We start from the raw sequence: 18,595 nt of genomic DNA, 5'->3' as shown, positions 1-18,595 counted from the left end.
AACTACAGTATTACAATTCGTATCGCCAGGCGCGGTGGCTCACGCCTGTAATCCTAGCACTTTGGGAGGCCGAGACGGGCGGATCACGAGGTCAGGAGATCGAGACCATCCTGGCTAACACGGTGAAACCCCGTCTCTACTAAAAAATACAAAAAAACTAGCCGGGCGCGGTGGTGGGCGCCTGTAGTCCCAGCTACATGGGAGGCTGAGGCAGGAGAATGGTGTGAACCTGGGAGGCGGAGCTTGCAGTGAGTGGAGATCTGGCCACTGCACTCCAGCCTGGGCGACAGAGCAAGACTCCGTCTCAAAAAAAAAACAAAAAAAAACAAAAAAAAAAAACACAATTCGTATCTTCAGCTTAAGTACTTTGAGATACTTTAGTACTTAACTTTAAATACTTCAACTTAAGTACTTCTCTCAGCTCCCCTGCCAGGGAGTCTGCGCTGAGACTGAGGTGAAGCTGCACAAATGCTGCTTCTGAAGCAGGGCTGCTTTGGGAAACACAGCACTCAGTCCTTTTAAATAAAACTGTTTCAATTACGTAGAAATTAAGGCTCTTCTCAGTGCTGCTGCTTGAATTACTTCCTAAGGTTAAAACCTCAGCCCCACGCCTTCCATGCAGGTCCCACAACACTGTGTAGTTCAGAAGGCCTATGGGAACCATGAAAGAGCTACGTTCTCATGCTAATCACCAGAGGAAGATAAGAAAGAATTATTAGAATATTGGGATTGAGGATGTTCTCCAAAAATAAGTGCTCCTTTTAGTTTGTGAGATCACACGCTCTAGGGGTCAGCTGGAGATGCACTTGGACCGTTCACTTAGGACTTGGGCTTCCACAGCAGTGTCACAAATAGACCCCGGGTAACATGAGGCCAGCCCTCCACAGGGGACAGCCACAGAGCCCCACCCTGCACACCCCAAAGCCAGTCTGGACTTGTTTATTTTCTCGGATTTGAAACCCACAGGCTTGGATTTGCCAGTCATGATTAAGGCACAGGGCAAACAGCAAACCAGGCGCACAGAGGCTGAAGCCAGAAAGGAAGGATGGCCAGAGGGAGCCCAGGGAGAGGCCCTGGGGACCCAGGCCACACCCGCACCTCTTGTCGAACAGCAAATCCAATGCTAACCGCCACAGTCGGGAATCTGCAAAGGAAAATAGAAAGGTTTACTTTCTGGAAGAAGAGCGGCAGCGCTCGGGAGCCTGTGCGCCGTGTCACTGCCCGCAGGCTCTGAAGGACCTTCCTACACTCTGGGTGTGCTGGTGGTTTAAAAACTACTTCCCACAGTTTCACTGACTGCTTCCAAGACAAACAGAATAAACTGACCATGTTGTAAGACAGTTAACCTTGAAAGAAAACAGCACTGTGAAAGTCACATAAGACTGACGTAACTCAACAACCCTCTGATGCCCAACTAGAAAGGATCTCAATCATCTGTTTTCTGGTTCTCCAGATCTAAAGGGCCAGCAGAGCCCTCCCCAAAGGCCAGATCCAGTCCCAGGTGGGGTGCCAGGAAGGTGGTCCCGGAAGGCACCACAGCCTCCCCATGGGGGCCAGTTCTGAGTCACAGCCCACCTTGTGGCACTGCTAGCATCCCTGTCCCTGCCTGAGTGCCCAGTAGCCAGCTGCAGGGACAGCCATGGCTGCAGACAGTTTTCATGATCAGTTTGCCTGCAGTTTTGTGATTAAGCTATTGCTGCTCAATATCTTCAAAATAATCCTTTAGAGGCAGATCATTGGAGCTTAAAAACAGGCAGGAAAGGCTGCGTACTACAAACTGACAGGAAAAATGCAAAACCAATTGTACACAAACGCAACTCTGACTGCCGGGGTGTGCGGGACCCTGGGATGAGCCGCTGGCTTCCAGGGCAGATGCACCATGTGCCAGGCCTCACACTTGTTCCCATGCCCAGGAGAGCTTTCTCCCACTGCTGTGGCCCAGCACTGGTGGGCACAGGGGTGAACAGGTGCCATCTGAGTGGCAGCTGCTGGTGGCTTTCGGATGTCTTCAGACCACAATGACCACCACAGCTGTAGCGTGGGGTTCAGGAACTGTCAGAATCAGCTCTGGAGTCTGTTCTGAAACTGCTACTCTTTTCCCAGTCACCTCCCCAGTCCCAGGATCCCCCCAGGGGCACAGACAGGAAAGCACTGGAAGCTATGTCTCTAGAGCCACTGAAGACCCTTGGATAGACGTGTGGCCTTCACCATGTGACAGGGCTTCACCTGCCGTGTCACCATGATGAGCACCCTGGAACCACAAGCAGGCAGAAGCAATGAGGCTCCACTCAGTGACATACTCTGGGAGGAGAGCCCTGGGAAGGATCATGCTTTTGTTGAAATGAGAGGAGAGATTGATGACACATTTGCTGGCACCAGATGCCACGACTCCACTGCCTCAGAAGGGTCACCTTGTGTAGGCACAACTGAATTCTCGAGGCAACTCACCTAGAATTCTAAAGGCCGTGCTTAGCATGGAATGACTTCATGTTTTACATATAAATGTGCCATCAGAGGCAGATCATAAAGGAGCCCACACCAGGCTCTGCTCACCTTCCTGCTCAGCGCGTGCAGCCCAGTGTGCTGGCGTGCACTGTGAGCGCAGGAGCCGCGAGCCGCCCGCCCATGGAAGGGGAATCTCTCCAGGGTTCTCCAGAGCTGGAGAACTACCCTCTGTGAAAGCCACGTCGTGCTCTGTGCCCCAGGTCCCCAGCCACCTGTGCGTGTAGACAGGCAGTGCAGCACCATCACCCGCCCGTCAGAGAACACCTGTGGTCGTGTCCCTGTCACCTTCACATCCCTGTCACTACCCCATCCCCGAAGCTGCATTCCCTTCACCTCCCACATGGGCCCCCCTGACCTCCCCAAACCTCCTGCTTTTTGTAACCAAGACGTTTGCTCTCATACAGGAAGTGGCTCTCAAATCTCACCTGTCACAGGCCACACTCTACACCTCGGGCTCCGGCCACTGTGGGGCAGCACAGGCTTTGTATCCCAACCTCACCTTTTTCTCCAGTGGGGGTGGGGTGTGAGGGGAGTCAGACTCCTCGAAGGGGTCCTTGTTAAATGCAACGCAACATTTTTAACGTAACAAACTGGTTTTTAAACAAGTGCAGATTTCCTTACATACTCCAAGAGCCTCTCACAAATGGATAATCTTATTTTAAAAATATCAAGATCTGATCATCTTTCTAATGAGACTATGAGCCTACTATAGGTTTGTTTATATATTCCTGCCTTAAAAAAATGCTGCTTTTGAGAAGACAAAATCTCACGGAAGAGGACGTGTGAAGCCCTGCCACGGAGACGATCCCTGCCCAGCTTACCTGTGCACAAAATTGCAGGTACCGTCAATGGGGTCGATGATCCAGGTCGGGCTGTGGGTGAGCACACACTTGGCCCCAGAAGCCGCGGCCTCTTCTGCAATGAACCTGCAGTGGAGGAACCCAGCCTGAGGAAATGCACCAAGGACACAGAACAACGGGCCGCAAATTGCTTCCAGTCCCGTTAAAGAAAAAGATGGCACAGCAAACAGATGCCATTATGGCTTCTCTGGGTCAAACAGAGGCAGAGTCTTTAAACAACCATGTGCTTTTTGACCCGCCTGCCAGCCAACCTACTCAGCAGGGTTTAGAACACAGAGCGGCACCTCAGTCCTGGCGTTCGGAAAGAGTATCACAGATTCCAGCAGGCCAGGCAGAGAAACGCAACTGCGAAGAACACTAGAAAACAAATCTTCGGCAGCAAAACTAAACTCGGCTTTAACTTCAGTCTGGAGGGGAGGAGGCTGAGAGATGACCAAGCAAGGTGGCCCAGGACTCTGACTTTGATTCTCCCAGTCGGTGCTGATACCTGGGCACCAAGGGGTTAAATGTCACTTGCGGCTGAGACCTCCTACGTCTGCACCCAGCCTGGCTCACCAGAACTGCAGACACAGGTGACAAACAGAGACCCCCCCCCGCAGCTGGGTCATTTCCCAAAGGTGCCCTTCCTGCCCTGCTCTCTGACTTCTCTGGTTTTTTCATAGTTTCTTAAGACAGAGGGTCTTGATGTGTTGCCCAGGCTGGAGTGCAGTGGTTGCGTCATAGCTCGTGCAGCCTCCAACTCCTGGATTCAAGCAACCCTCCTGCTTTGTTCTCCCAAGCAGCTGGGACTACACACATACCAACACATTCAGCTAATATTTTTATTTTTGTAGAGATGGGGTCTTGCTACATTGGCCAGTCACAAATCCAGCTTCCCTCTGGGAGTAAGCAAGGGTGGGGCTGCAGGAAGGAGAGAGGCTGGGACACTCCCTGCCCACCCCGGCCCCATGTGCCCTGTGCAGGCTGCACTCCTCCATGTGGCCTCCTTGACACACTCCTGCTAGAGGGACATGGGCTGCCTGCTCCTGCACTCTGCAGCAAGCCCTGGGCTGGCCCCTCCTTTGTAATGAGTCCCTCTGCAAACAAGGACTCTTGAGTATGCATCTGTCCTGCTAGGAACCTGACCGAGACAATGTCCTCTCAAGATTCACCTGCACAGAAGGGAACTCCTGGTTTTCTCTACTTGCCTCTACCTCCACAAACGGTACCTCCCAGCACCCCCTGTTCAGGCCAAAAACAAGGGAAGGCACTCTTGGCCCCATGGACTGTCACCCTTTCTCCTGCACGCCCCCCCCCCCCCCCCACACGCAGGCCCACACACACAGGGAAGGTGCCTGCGGTCAGGTGTGTTCACAGTCCACCTTCTGCAGGCTGGTCCCTGTGGAGCTGGCCACTGCTTATACCTTCCAAAGGCATTCTCAGGATCAAAGAAAAGACCAGATCTAAAGCATTCAGGGCAGTGCTTCGCACACTTTCGGACTGTCCCAAGTTCACTAAGGGTGGGGCCTTGGGCAGGCACTGAGCAAACATGGGTTCTGTGCATGACTGTGGCCTTGCTGAGACGTTTTCTATCCGGTTCCTGTGCCAGGTTCACACATGCACTAGAGAAAAAGGAGACCTGCAGAAAATAAGAAAAAAAAATGACTGAAAAGCAAGCCGGGCACGGTGGCTCCCGCCCGTAATCCCAGCACTGTGGGAGGCCGAGGCGGGCAGATCACCTGAGGTCAGGAGTTGGAGACCAGCCTGGCCAGCATGGTGAAACCCCGTCTCTACTAAAAACACAAAAATCAGCTGGGTGTGGCGGCGTGCACCTGTAATCCCAGCTACTTGAGATTGAGAGAGGAGAACTGCTTGAACCGGGGAGGCAGAGGTTGCAGTGAGCCTAACGTTGCAGTGAGCTGAGATCACACTACTGCAGTCCAGCCTAGGAGAGCGAGACTCCGTCTCAAAAAAAACAACGAAAAATAAGTAAAAACACAAAAATTAGCTGGCGGTGGTGGCGCACACCTATAATCCCAGCTGCTCAGGAGTCTGAGGCAGGAGAATCACTTGAACCCAGGAGGAGAGGGATACAGTGAGCCAAGATCACACCACTGCACTCCAGCCTGGGCGACAAGGGTGAGACTCCATCTCCAAAAAAAAAAAAAAAGAAATGCCCCATGTCCTGGTGGTTGGTGCGTTATCCATCATGGTCATCAGCCTCCTGGAAGCCACTTTCCCTGCATGAACCAGGAACCATGTGGTCTAAAATTTTGGATAAGACTGACGAGATGGGCCGGGCGCGGTGGCTCAAGCCTGTAATCCCAGCACTTTGGGAGGCCGAGACAGGCGGATCACGAGGTCAGGAGATCGAGACCATCCTGGCTAATACGGGGAAACCCCGTCTCTACTAAAAAATACAAAAAACTAGCCGGGCGAGGTGGCAGGCGCCTGTAGTCCCAGCTACTCAGGAGGCTGAGGCAGGAGAATGGCGTAAACCCGGGAGGCAGAGCTTGCAGTGAGCTGAGATCCAGCCACTGCACTCCAGCCTGGGGGACACAGCGAGACTCCGTCTCAAAAAAAAAAAAAAAAAAAATACAAAAAACTAGGCGGGCGAGGTGGCGGGCGCCTGTAGTCCCAGCTACTCGGGAGGCTGAGGCAGGAGAATGGCGTAAACCCGGGAGGCGGAGCTTGCAGTGAGCTGAGATCCAGCCACTGCACTCCAGCCTGGGCGACAGAGCGAGACTCCATCTCAGAAAAAAAAAAAGAAGACTGACGAGATGTTGGTGTGAATGGAAAGACTGAAATGAAATCTCTGTGACTGCTCAGCCCCTTACAGTAGCCAGTCACCCCCTATGGCTGCTTACATTTGAATTAAACAAAGACCTCAGTTCCTCAGTCTCATGAGCCACCTTTCAAGGGCTTGGCAGTCATGTGGGTGAGCGGCTACCACTGTGGACACAGCAGACGGGGGCCACCCCTGCAGCAACAGACAGAGCCACTGGCAGTGCTGTCCTCCCTCCGTGATGCTGCGAGACAACAGCAGGCATCTCATGGTGTTCCATGTCACTCTTTTTTGAGACAGAGTCTCGCCCTGTCGCCCAGGCTGGAGTGCAATGGCGTGATCTCAGCTCACTGCAACCTCCGCCTCCTGGGTTCAAGTGATTCTCCTGCCTCAGCCTCACGAGTAGCTGGGACTACAGGCGTGCACCACACACCTGACTAATTTTTTGTATCTTTAGTGGAGACGGGGTTTCACCATGTTGGCCAGGCTGGTCCTGAACTCCTGACCTGGTGATACGCCCACCTCAGCCTCCCAAAGTGCTGGGATTGCAGGTGTGAGCCACCGCGCCCGGCCCGATGTCACTTTTCTATGCACAGGAGCTGCCGCACACACTGTAACCTGGTTCCCATCCACTCTGGGACCATCCTTCCATTGCTCGGTTATGAAGTTCATGTATGGGATGCAGAGTCATCCAGCCCCTCCATTTTGCTGGTAAATTATCTAGAAATACGCCCCTGGGATATGACAAGTGCACACATGCATCATCTCAGGTGGCACACATGCCACCTCCTCCCTAGCCCCCTAGAGAAACCCACAAATGAGTAGGGGCTTCTGAGCCAAGAAGACCAGGTCAGGTCAAGCTAGGGGCACTGAGCAAGACACGCAAGCAATCCTCAGCTGTTCCTGGAGAGCCCGGGCAGGCTCAGTCTGCCCCTGGAGCTTTCAGCCTGGCCAGGCAAGGCAGATGAGATGCGATGAACCCAGGTTTCTGGTTCTTCATCTACACTGCATGCCTTGCTCCTTTCAGGAACTGCCTCTCCACTATCAGTTGTCCACATGCTTCAGGGTCAGGTGATACACAGGCCCACCAGCCAGAGCCCCTGCTCAGGAACTGGTGCTCCCCAAACAGGTCTAGAGGAACAAATGGTAGGTAGAAGCCACAATGGCAGGTGGCGCAGGGGGTGGGGAGCCTGTCTCCTGACCACAGCAGCATGCAGGTGACACACAGATGATGATTCCACTTAGGGCGTGACCATGAGTGCTGTCAGCACTGCCCATTTTCCTAGAAATTTCAGGCACTAAATCTGTTTTCCACGTCTTCTGTAGCTACATGACTTTCCTCTTCTGCAATGGCTTGCAATGACATTTTTAAACAAAACACTCCACACCCTGAAAACACACATACAAGGAGCAACTGCAAAAGCTTCAACTGGGCACAAGGTTGGCAAAGCAGTGAACAGACATGACTCAGGTCCAGAGGGACTAGAAATGACTCACGCACAAAGGTAAGTTTCTAAGAAACTGAGGAGGAATGTGCAATTCTTCCTTCTCCTTTTCAAACTTGACTTCAAGTAGGAAACTGAAGCAGTGCAAAGAAGACCGCCAGTGAGCCCTGAAGGAGGAGGCAGTGTGGGTCTGCATGCACTGGCACCCCACACCCGTGACAGCTCAGGCTGCAGCACCCAGACCACCCACACAGCATGCCCACGTGCCTCCCAGGATGCTCGGGAGCAAGAGCTATGTCTGTTCATTTGCCAGACGTGTGTGTGGGACACTCTTTAAGGAAGTCACCAGCTTGTTTTCCCAGCAGCAACTATTATGTAAGTTAATCTGTTAACAAAGCTTCCGCTCTGTGTAACCTTCATTATTTATCTACTTGTTTTTAGGTTCATTTAGTGTAACCCAGCAAGTACTTACAGAAATCTTTTTTTTTTTTTCTTGGAGACACGGTCTCGCTCTGTCAGCCAGGCTGGATTGCAGTGGCACAATAATGGCTTACTGAAGCCACAAACCACTGGGCTCAAGCAATCCTCCTGCCTCAGCCTCCTGAGCAGCTGGGACCACAGGCATCACCACACCTGACTAACTGCCTCACATTTTTTATGAGAATAACTCTAAGCACCCACATTGAGCACTGGATGTTTTTCAGCAGCTGATCACTCATACTTTACAGCTGTCTTCCTCATCACCCACCTTGTGTACAACTCTGCCCATGAGGCTGCCTGCCCGCCTGCAAGGTGGCACGCATCCCCCTTCCCACCTGCCTCATGCTTGTGGGCAGCAGGGAGCAGGGCTTCTGTACTGCCTGGCTGCAGCAGTGTGAAAGCCAGCAGAGGCATGAACTGTGCTTGGTCTTTGCAGGCACCACAAATACTTCCCTGGTACATGGGAAGAGATGTACAATTTTTATTCACTTAAACCTGATTTTACTCATGTAGGAAGCAAATACCAGTGAAACAGAATATTCTACAGCTCTCTGCAGAGGGAGCGGAGAGAGTCTGCTCTGCAGACGTGACTGTGGACGGATGTATGAAATCATAAAGACTTTCCTAAAAGCCACTGGAACATCTACATAAAATCCACCATATAGGCTGGGCATGGTGGGTCGTGCCTGTAATTCCAGCACTCTGGGAGGCCGAGGTGGGTGGATCACTTGAGGTCAGAAGTTCAAGACCAGCCTGGCCAACATGGTGAAACCCCATCTCTACTAAAAATATGAAAATTACCCGGACATAGTGGTGCATGCCTGTAATCCCAGATACTTGGGAGAGTGAGACAGGAGAATCGCTTGAACCCGGGAGGCGGAGGTTGCAGTGAGCCGAGATTGCACCACTGCACTCCAGCCTGGGCTACAGAGCAAGATTCCATCTCAAAAAAGAAAAAAAAAAAAAAAAATATATATATATATATATATAAAACTAGGAAAAAAAACAATGCACATGACTAAACTTAGGGAAAAAAAGAACATTCCATATCCCTATCCAATAGACAAGAGGAAAATAGCAACTGGGTTAGGGCCAAAAGTTTGGTAACAAGTTTATTATAGAATATTATATCCTACTGCATAACTGAACCACTTTTCTTCTAAAAAAAAAAAAAAAATAGTTTTAACAAACCCTCCTTATAATGTTGACAGCCAAGCGCCTTTAAGCCTCTTTTTTTTTTTTTTTTTTTTTTCTGGCTACTTAGTCTGTTTAGTCTGTGGCAAGAAGGTCAGGCTCATCCCTGCAGCCCACAAAGGAGATGGTTTATGATGCTCTGTCCCCATCTTCACAAGCCACTGCCCAGTGGGAAAGCAGCTGGATGTCAGTGTCCAGCTGGTGGTGGCTGGAGCAAGTTTTTCCCATGTCAGGGACTCTGTTTGATGTTTTGCTTGACTCACGCATTCAACAGACACTGCTCTGTGACGGGCACTGCAGGGCAGCAGGTTACATAGCAGCTCTGGAGCAGGGCTGGGAAGACAGCTAAAAATACTAGACCCTTGAGCTGCCGGCCTCATCTCTGGGCCCAGGCCAACCCAGAGAAGCTCCAGCAGGCTGCTCCGCAGAAGGAACAAGGGCAGGGTTTCTATCACTATAGTTCAGGGAAGCTACTGAATCTTTTCCAAGTAGCTACACTTGTATCTCACTCAAAAACATCATCTGAAAACAGGTTCAGGCATCCCACAAAGCCAGGGCATGGCAGGAGACAGCTAACGTGGCCAAGGCCAACAGCAGGCTCCAAAGACCCAACCTATAAAAGCTCGGCCTTAGCGTGCTAGTTTGCTTTTTTATTTTTATTTTTATTTGTGAGATGGAGTCTCACTGAGATGCCCAAGCAGGAGTGCAATCTCGGCTCACTGCAACCTCCGCTTTCCAGGTTCAAGCGATTCTCCTGCCTAAGCCTCCCAAGTACCTGGGACTACAGGCATGCGCCACCATGCCCAGCTAATTTTTCATATTTTTAGTAGAGATAGGGTTTCACCATATTGGCCAAGCTGGTCTTGAACTCCTGATCTCAAGCTACCCACCCACCTCGGCCTCCGAAAGTGCTGGGATTACAGGAATGAGTCTCTGTGCCCAGCCCTGATTTGCTTTTTGTCATGTTATGAGTTCAGTGCTGGGACCTCAAGGATGACCATGGTCAGGTCCCTCGTTCACAGGTGAGGAGTTTGAGGCCCTAAGTGATAAGATTTGCCTAAGCTGCTAGGGCCAGTGACAGAAGCAAGTTTGTTTATTTATTTATTTATTTTTAGACAGAGTTTTGCTCTTGTTCCCCAGGCTGGAGCGAATGGTGGGATCTCAGTTCACTGCAACCTCCACCTCCCAGGTTCAATCGATTCTCCTGCCTCAGCTTCCTGAGTAGCTGGGATTACAGGCACACGCTACCACGCCCAGTTAATTTTCTGTATTTTTAGTAGAGATGGGGTTTCATCATGTTGGCCAGGCTGGTCTCAAATGCCTGACCTCAGGTGATTCACCCGCCTCGGCCTCCCAAAGTGCAGGGACTGCAGGCGTCAGCCACCACGCCCGGCCTATTTTTTTGTTTTGAGACAGGGTCTCACTCTGTTGCCCAGGCTGCAGTGCAGTGGGATTTCTCATAGTGGCTGCACCAGTTTACATTCTCACCAACAGTCTGCAAGGGTTCATTTTAATCTACATTTATCTTTTAAGACAAGGTCTTGCTCTGTCACCCAGGCTAGACTGCAATGGCAGCATCACAGCTCGACCTCCAGGACTCAAGCAAGCCTCCCGCCTCAGCCTCCCAAGTAGCTGGAAACATAAGCATGCACCAGCATGCCCAGCTAATTATTTTTTTGTAGGGATGGAGATTCACCAAGTTGCCCAGGCTGGTCTCAAACTCCTGGGCTCAAGCAATCCTCTGACCTTGGCCTCCCGAAGTGCTAGCATTACGGGCATGAGCCACTGCACCCCACCAGAAGCAAGTTTAAACCTTACCATTCTTTGATTCAGTCTACACCTGTTTTCCAGGTCAAGGACCAAACCTTTGGATTTCATGGATGAGTGATATAAAATAATAAAACTGGGGAGCCTGTATCAGGTTTTTTAAAAAATGTCTATCTGGCCGGGCGCGGTGGCTCAAGCCTGTCATCCCAGCACTTTGGGAGGCCGAGACGGGCGGATCACGAGGTCAGGAGATCGAGACCATCCTGGCTAACACCGTGAAACCCCGTCTCTACTAAAAATACAGAAAACTAGCCGGGCGAGGTGGCAGGCGCCTGTAGTCCCAGCTACTCGGGAGGCTGAGGCAGGAGAATGGCAGGAACCCGGGAGGCGGAGCTTGCAGTGAGCTGAGATCCGGCCACTGCATTCCAGCCCGGGTGACAGTGCGAGACTCCGTCTCAAAAAAAAAATGTCTATCTTAAGTCTATCTTTAATATCATTTCATGAAAGACTAAAGTCAAGGAAAGAGAAAAGCTTAGAATAAAAGTCTTTCCTAAGGCAGGATGAGAAACAACTTCGTATTAAATATATTGTTTAAGGGATATATTTACATACTTTGAAAGCAGGAAAAAAACACAATGTCCTGTTTTATAATATGTATACAATTTTCTCTCATCACAAATTTATCAATTTTTCTATTATCTAAAATACAATTAAATCCCCAAGATTTACTTTCTTTTTAATCTTAGTCATTGGCAAAAACACTCACTTCACATAAATATGCTGAAAAACAACTTCATTTGATCTCAATTTTTGAGGCACACCGAGCAGAGAAGAAAACAGCCGCTTTCACCATGTCCGCACATTCACCCTCAGAGCTGGGGAAGAGGGAGGTGACACACAGACTGGGGCTGACCGTGGTGCGGCCAGAGTCCACTGGCTTGTGGGCTGGAGTCTGGGAACCCCAGCTTTCAATCCCTGATTCCTGGACAGGTGTGTGGGTCAGACCCTACCAGGGGGCCTTTTCAGAGATGGAGGCTGGTGTCCGCCCCGGGCACGCTCCCGGGTGAGCCTGCCTCACCCTACCCATAATCCCCTGCTCTGGGTCATGGTTTTCCAAAGGAGCTCTGGAGCCTGGCAGTCTCTGGCAACCCTCAGGCTGCAAGGGTGGAGGGAGGTACCTGTGCTTACCCCATAATACATTAACTTTTACCTTGTGTACACAACAGCGAGTATCTAAATTTACCTTTTACAAATAGAACCGACTGCACACGTTAACACAACAGTGGGTTGCATGCAATCTCAGAGTGCGGTTTGTCCAAGTGACCTGACTGAAACACATCACAGCCCCAATAACTTCACTGTGCCTGGTCCTGCATCTCCTCCAAGCCGTTACCAGACCCCACACAGATGAGCCAGCCCTCCCCTGCTACGGCCACACGGATCATCACCACAGATACCTCCAGGCCAATATGGTTAATAAAGGACCTGGAAACAGCCAGCTCATTACTGCAGCACGTTTCCTCTCAAAGAATCCATGATAAATTCTTTTGATATTGCCCTTTGATTAAAATTAGGTTTATTTATTTATTTTTCAAGACAGAGTCTTGCTCTGTCACACAGGCTGGATTGCAGTGGTGTGATCTCGGCTCACTGCAACCTCCGCCTCCCAGGTTCAAGCAATTCTTCTGCCTCAGCCTCCCGAGTAGCTGGGACTACAGGCCCACGCCACCACAACCGGCTAATATTTGTATTCTTAGTAGGGACGAGGTTTCATCATGTTGTTCAGGCTGGTCTCAAACTCCTGACCTCGTGATCTGCCCGCCTCAGCATCCCAAAGTGCTGGGATTACAGGTGTGAGCCACCCTAAAATTAGGTTTTAAAAGGCTTTTTAAAAATCACAAACACTGGGGCCGGGTGCGGTGGCTCACGCCTGTAATCCTAGCACTTTGGGAGGCCAGGGCGGGCAGATCATGAGGTCAGGAGATCGAGACCATCCTGGCTAACAAGGTGAAACCCCCGTCTCTACTAAAAATACAAAAAATTAGCTGGGCGTGGTGGCAGGCGCCTGTAGTCCCAGATGCTCAGGAGGCTGAGGCAGGAGAACGGTGTGAACCTAGGAGGTGGAGGTTTCAGTGAGCCAAGATAGCGCCATTCCAGCCTGGACGACAGAGCAAGACTCCGTCTCCAAAAAAAAAAAAAAAAAAAAAATCACAAACACTTTACATTCTATAACTATTGTATCCAATGCCAGGGATCCTGACCTCAAGCAGAGTAAAGAAATAGGAAGTAAGAGAAGCTTAAACTCAAAGGTTGTCAACAAAACAAACATGAGCCACCAGCAGACAGAAATTCAGAGGGAGAGCTGGTAACCTTGAGATAACCTAACAAGTTAGAAAGAAACGACAGAAAAAAAGGAAGGTAGTGTTTTAACACTGGCTTGTTCTTTCATTTATATAATCATTCACAGAAAAAAAAAAAAAAAAAGACCCAGGTGGAGTGGCTCCTGTAATCCCAGCTGCTCAGGTGGCTGAAGCAGGAGGATCACCTGAACCCAGGAGTTCAAGGCTGCAGTGAGCTATGATCACACCACTGCACTCCAACCTGGGCAACTGAGCAAGACCCTATCTCTTAAAAAATGTATAAAAATAAATGTGAAGAAAAGTATTTTAAGCCTACCATGTGCTGAATGGACACTGGGGGAGATTACCATCTATATTTCTGCCACCTAAGTCCATATAAACCTGGAACCTGACAGCTGTAATACCCTACAGCCAGAAATCCAATAACTGGTATTCCAGTTTTTGGATTAAACATCTTTAAGAGATTCTACATAACGAAGAAAAAAGATCCCTTGGATCCAAGGTACTGGTCTTCAACATCTACACTGCAGAACTCCAGAGGTGAGGGAGGGGCCTCAGAACCCCCCAGACTTAAAGAAGATGTTTCAATCTGGGTTTCATGGCTCCTTTGAAACGCTATGCAAAATGCTGTGTAAATATTTTAATTTTTCTGAACAAAAGATTAATAGCTAGCATCAAATACTCAAAGGGTGACCCCAAAAAGGTTAAGAGGTGCTCATACAAGCCTCCTGTGGGGACAGCTCTGGGGCCCAGCTATGGTAGCCACTCCCGCTGTGCCCTCTAGCCTGGGGGAGGGGGCGTGCATCACTAAGCACTGGTGGTGGGCCGGGGACCCCACGCGGCTGCCAGTGCCACTCGGCATCCCATCCTCCTGGGAAAGTTGCCCGGGAAGCTGGGCAACCACAGGCCACCAGGGGACATCACCACTCCAGGCTTCTTAGGGTGGGTCACACTTCTAGTGGGTCCTTCCAGAAATAACAAATGGTTTGGTACAGGGGTACAAGGAGCTTTTCCTGAGCATGTGTTGCAAAAAGAGCTGCTTCGATATTCATAAGAGGATGCATTGACATGATGGTTGTTGAATTTGCTTACTAAGTAACGGACAAATTGCAGGTTAGGCTGCATGGCTTAGGGCTTCATGTCTGGCCACATCAACACATGGCAGAGCCCCCGACCCCGGCGGACCCTGCATTCTCTAACACATGGCAGAGCCCCCGACCCCGGCGGACCCTGCATTCTCTAACACATGGCAGAGCCCCCGACCCCGGCGGACCCTGCATTCTCTAACACATGGCAGAGCCCCCGACCCCGGTGGACCCTGCGTTCTCCAACACATGGCGGAGCCCCTGACCCCGGCGGACCCTGCGTTCTCTAACACATGGCAGAGCCCCCAACCCCGGCGGACCCTGCGTTCTCTATGAGTGTGGTCAGGGCTACTGGGGGTGTTCCCAGAGGAGTACACCTACCTGTGTGAAGGAAACCTTTCTCGCAACTCAGAAATAATTAAATCTTCCACAAGGTGATCCGTTTCTGTCACAAGATCTGCGGCTGATGTTTTCGTTGAGACACGTTTTTCCTCAGTCAGGGCTTTTCTGATGATCTGAAATAAAAATACAGGATTTGGGTTAAACATGCAAACATCCTCCTCCCAGGCAAAGGAATTCTCCACTCGTTTGAGTCCCCTCTGCATTCAGCCTGCCACGGGGAGGGGGCAGCGGGTGTGGCTCTGTGGGTCACTGACTTCTGACATCACTGACCTCAGAGCTAATATCACAGCCTAGGCTCTCTGGGCTTCCAGTGAGCCCTAATGACTCCACCATTATTCTTTACAAGAATAATTATTTCTCCATTACTTGAAATGATTTGAAATGATTTTGTCCTACCTGTGAAACAATTTCTCTCTGAGTAAAACACAGGGGTTTTGAAAAGAGCATGAAACTTCCTCTGTAAGAACTGCCCAAAACAAGATCATGTTACACACCTGTGTCCCGTATAATCCCATGAATTCAAATTTAGGAGATTTCAGTGTAAAGTAAAAGCTTATTTTCCCTAATTCACTTTATCCCATGAGATGGGACATGCCCTCGAATCTGAATGTAAATGTTCCCACTGAGAGACCCGGGAGAGCTAAACTGTGTTTCAGGAACCATGACCAGCTCTCACGGCTGCTCGCGGCTGGAGCAGCATCCGCTGTCTCCGAGTTCATGCAAGGATGCACAGGGCTGAGCTTCAACACAGGCTCCACAGCTGTGCAAGCTGCCAACACACTGGTCCAAACCCACCACAGCTAAACACAGGAGCAAGGACTGGGATGGCCCCAAGAACCCCAGGAAAACCCACAGGAAGGGATAAAGAGTGGCTGATTAGTCCCTGGACAACTCCAGAGGGACCCGTTCTGGTCAGTCCAGGCCTTTCTTCTCCTTTTTGTTTGTTTTGTTTTATTTTAGAGACCAGGTCTCTCTCTGTCACCCAGGCCGAAGTGTGGTGTCACAATCGCAGCTCACAGCAACCTCAAACCCCACGGCTCAAGTGATCCTCCCACCTCAGCCTCCCCAGTAGCTAGGACTACAGACATGTGGTACTGCACCCAGCTAACTTTTTATTTTTTTAAGAGACAGGGTCTTGCTATGTTAGCCAGGAAGGTCTCAAACTCCTGGGCTCAAGAGATCCTCCCACCTCTGCCTCCAAGCGTGCTGGGATGACAGGCGTAAGCCACGGCGCCCAGCTCTTGCCCATTTCTGTCTGTCTCAACAACTTGGTGTCTCCCTCATCATGATGACAAAGTCAGGGCACCTAAAAACGAACTTAGAGAGCCTTCTTCCAAAACCAGCTACATCCCAAAATCTTGTATTTCTCTCAAAAGGACCATCAATTGGCCAGGTACCCAGACGTGACATCCATCATGTCTTCTGATAAGCACATACCAAGAACCTGCTAATGCCAGGCGCTCTGCTGCCAGAGGAAGCACATGGGGAATTCTACAGAACAGGCAGGAGCCCCCAAAACTCAGCCTTCCACATGCTCCTCCCCGCGGGGCCACAGGGGGCCGCCTGCTCTTCTCACTGCCTGCATCCCAGAGCTGGCCCATCCCATACTGAGCCGAGGCAGTTTTTGTTTTAATCTTGGTTGCAAAAATAACAGATATAGAAAATTCAGAATGTGATAGGTCATACCAAAAAAACAGCATACAGCGTCCACATAGTCATGTCCACTGGGTAGCCTAATACTCCAGGACTTCATATTCCTATGACACCCTTCGCTCCCACCACCCAGGCCCTGCCTCTGGCCAGGATTTGCCAGTTCCTGCTCATTGCCGCCAGGTCAGTTTTCTCAAACCACCAATTTGCACACAGCACTCTCAAGAAATCAAGCTCCACAGGCCTTGTCTGTGAACCTCACACTCCTCACATGTGGCTCCCGTGGCACCTGCCCACGGTCCAGGACCCTCAACCCCGAGCTGGCCAGACAGGCCTTCGGCACAAAGTTTGTCTCGTGTGGCCACGGTGATACCGGACATGTGTGTGTCTCTGTTGTGTACCTGTGTGTGTTCATGTGGTATGGGGGGAGTCAGGGTGTGTGTGTCTCCGTGTGTATCTCTGGGTGTGTGTGTGTGGTGCTGTGGTGTGAGAGGATGCAGGGTGTGTCTCTACATCTCTGGCGTGTATGTATCAGTGTGGTGTGGGAGGATGCAGGGTGTGTCTCTACATCTCTGGTGTGTATGTATCAGTGTGGTGTGAGAGGATGCAGGGTGTGTCTCTACCTCTCTGGTGTGTATGTATCAGTGTGGTGTGAGAGGATGCAGGGTGTGTCTCTACATCTCTGGTGTGTATGTATCAGTGTGGTGTGAGAGGATCCAGGGTGTGTCTCTACATCTCTGGTGTGTATGTATCAGTGTGGTGTGAGAGGATGCAGGGTGTGTCTCTACATCTCTGGTGTGTATGTATCAGTGTGGTGTGAGAGAATGCAGGGTGTGTCTCTACATCTCTGGTGTGTGTGTATCAGTGTGGTATGGGAGGATGCAGGGTGTGTCTCTACATCTCTGGTGTGTATGTATCAGTGTGATGTGGGAAGATGCAGGGTGTGTGTGTCTCTGTGTGTTATCTCTGGGTGTGTATGGATTTCTGGCTGTGTGTGTGTGTTGGTGTGGTGTGGGGTTGTGGGGAGTGTGTACATAGAGCTGGGGTGAGAAAGGCGCCCTAACCAGGGGACACAGCCCCAGAGAAGATATGGCAGCAGTACCTCTGGGATCTCGAGGAAGGGCAGACTGTGCTGCACAGGTCTGATTGGGGTCTGAGAGCTGCTTTTCTGGCAAGCTCTATGGTGACCCTGATGCAGGGGTGCTCACTTGAGTAGCATGGAGCTAGAGCAGGTTCTCAAACCCCCACATGAAGAGGGCCAACTAGGAGACCAGAATGTTCCATCTCCGCAGGCGGGGTGGGCAGGTGGGGGTGGGTTTTGAACCAGTACCCCCGGTGAGTCCAGGACCTCCCCACCCAGGACCACCACCTGAGAAGACAGCGGCTTGACTTCATACTTGTGGCATCCCCACATGGGGAGCAGCCGCAAAGCTACCTGCAAGCGTGGATGGTATTCCCACCGTCCACCCTTGCTGCCTCTATGCAGCAGCTAGAAGGGGAATTTTCAGACACCAATTACATCTCATCACTTTACTGCAGAAGATGATCCGATGGCTTCCCGCTGCTCACAGAACACACCCCAAATCCCAGGGCCAGCCCTTCACAGCTCACCTGACAGGTGAGCCCCACGTTGCTTTCCTGCTGCGCTCTGGGGCTTTCTCACCGATCCTAACCAAATCTGTTTCTGCCCCGGGGACTTCCTGTTTTCTGATCCTTCTACAACTTACCCTATCCCATCTGAAACCGTATCCCATCTGAAACCGTCCTTCCTGTCAGTTTGGTTGTTGACCGTCTCTCCCAGGCAGGAGCGCGCCAGGGCAGAGTTCTTTCTGCTTCCCTTCTGTACCCCGAGCATCAGGAATGCTCCATGGCATTCCGCAGATACACACACAGCAGTTACACAGAGTTCTTTGAAAGAATGAATAAAATACACATTGGGCTGCTTTAATAGACTGCAACATTTTTCCAAACTGCAACACTAGCGTCTATGTGAGTGCTGACCACCCAGGTCCTTCTGTCTGGCTGTTTTTCTAGTTGCCCTGTTGAAAAGACCCAGTACCGGCCAGGCGCGGTGGCTCCAGCC

General features: G+C 50.8%; 1 protein-coding gene across 1 annotated transcript in view; it reads right to left on the bottom strand.

Moving 5' to 3' along the window:
* The window catches only part of IMPA2 (inositol monophosphatase 2), a 52,742-nt gene that overhangs the window by 18,391 nt on the left and 15,756 nt on the right, over window positions 1-18,595 (bottom strand). Inside the window, exons 2-4 of the mRNA XM_030926213.1 lie at window positions 14,842-14,975; window positions 3,327-3,431; window positions 1,099-1,144 (exon numbers count right to left, since the gene is read on the bottom strand). Coding sequence (XP_030782073.1) covers window positions 1,099-1,144; window positions 3,327-3,431; window positions 14,842-14,975 — 285 coding nt within the window. The remainder of the gene's footprint in view (window positions 1-1,098; window positions 1,145-3,326; window positions 3,432-14,841; window positions 14,976-18,595) is intronic.

This window comes from Rhinopithecus roxellana, chromosome 21 (assembly GCF_007565055.1).
Source record: "Rhinopithecus roxellana isolate Shanxi Qingling chromosome 21, ASM756505v1, whole genome shotgun sequence".
Lineage (NCBI taxonomy): Eukaryota > Metazoa > Chordata > Mammalia > Primates > Cercopithecidae > Rhinopithecus > Rhinopithecus roxellana.
The sequence above is the reverse complement of the archived record's forward strand: the minus strand, read 5'-3'. Positions and strand labels throughout refer to the sequence as shown.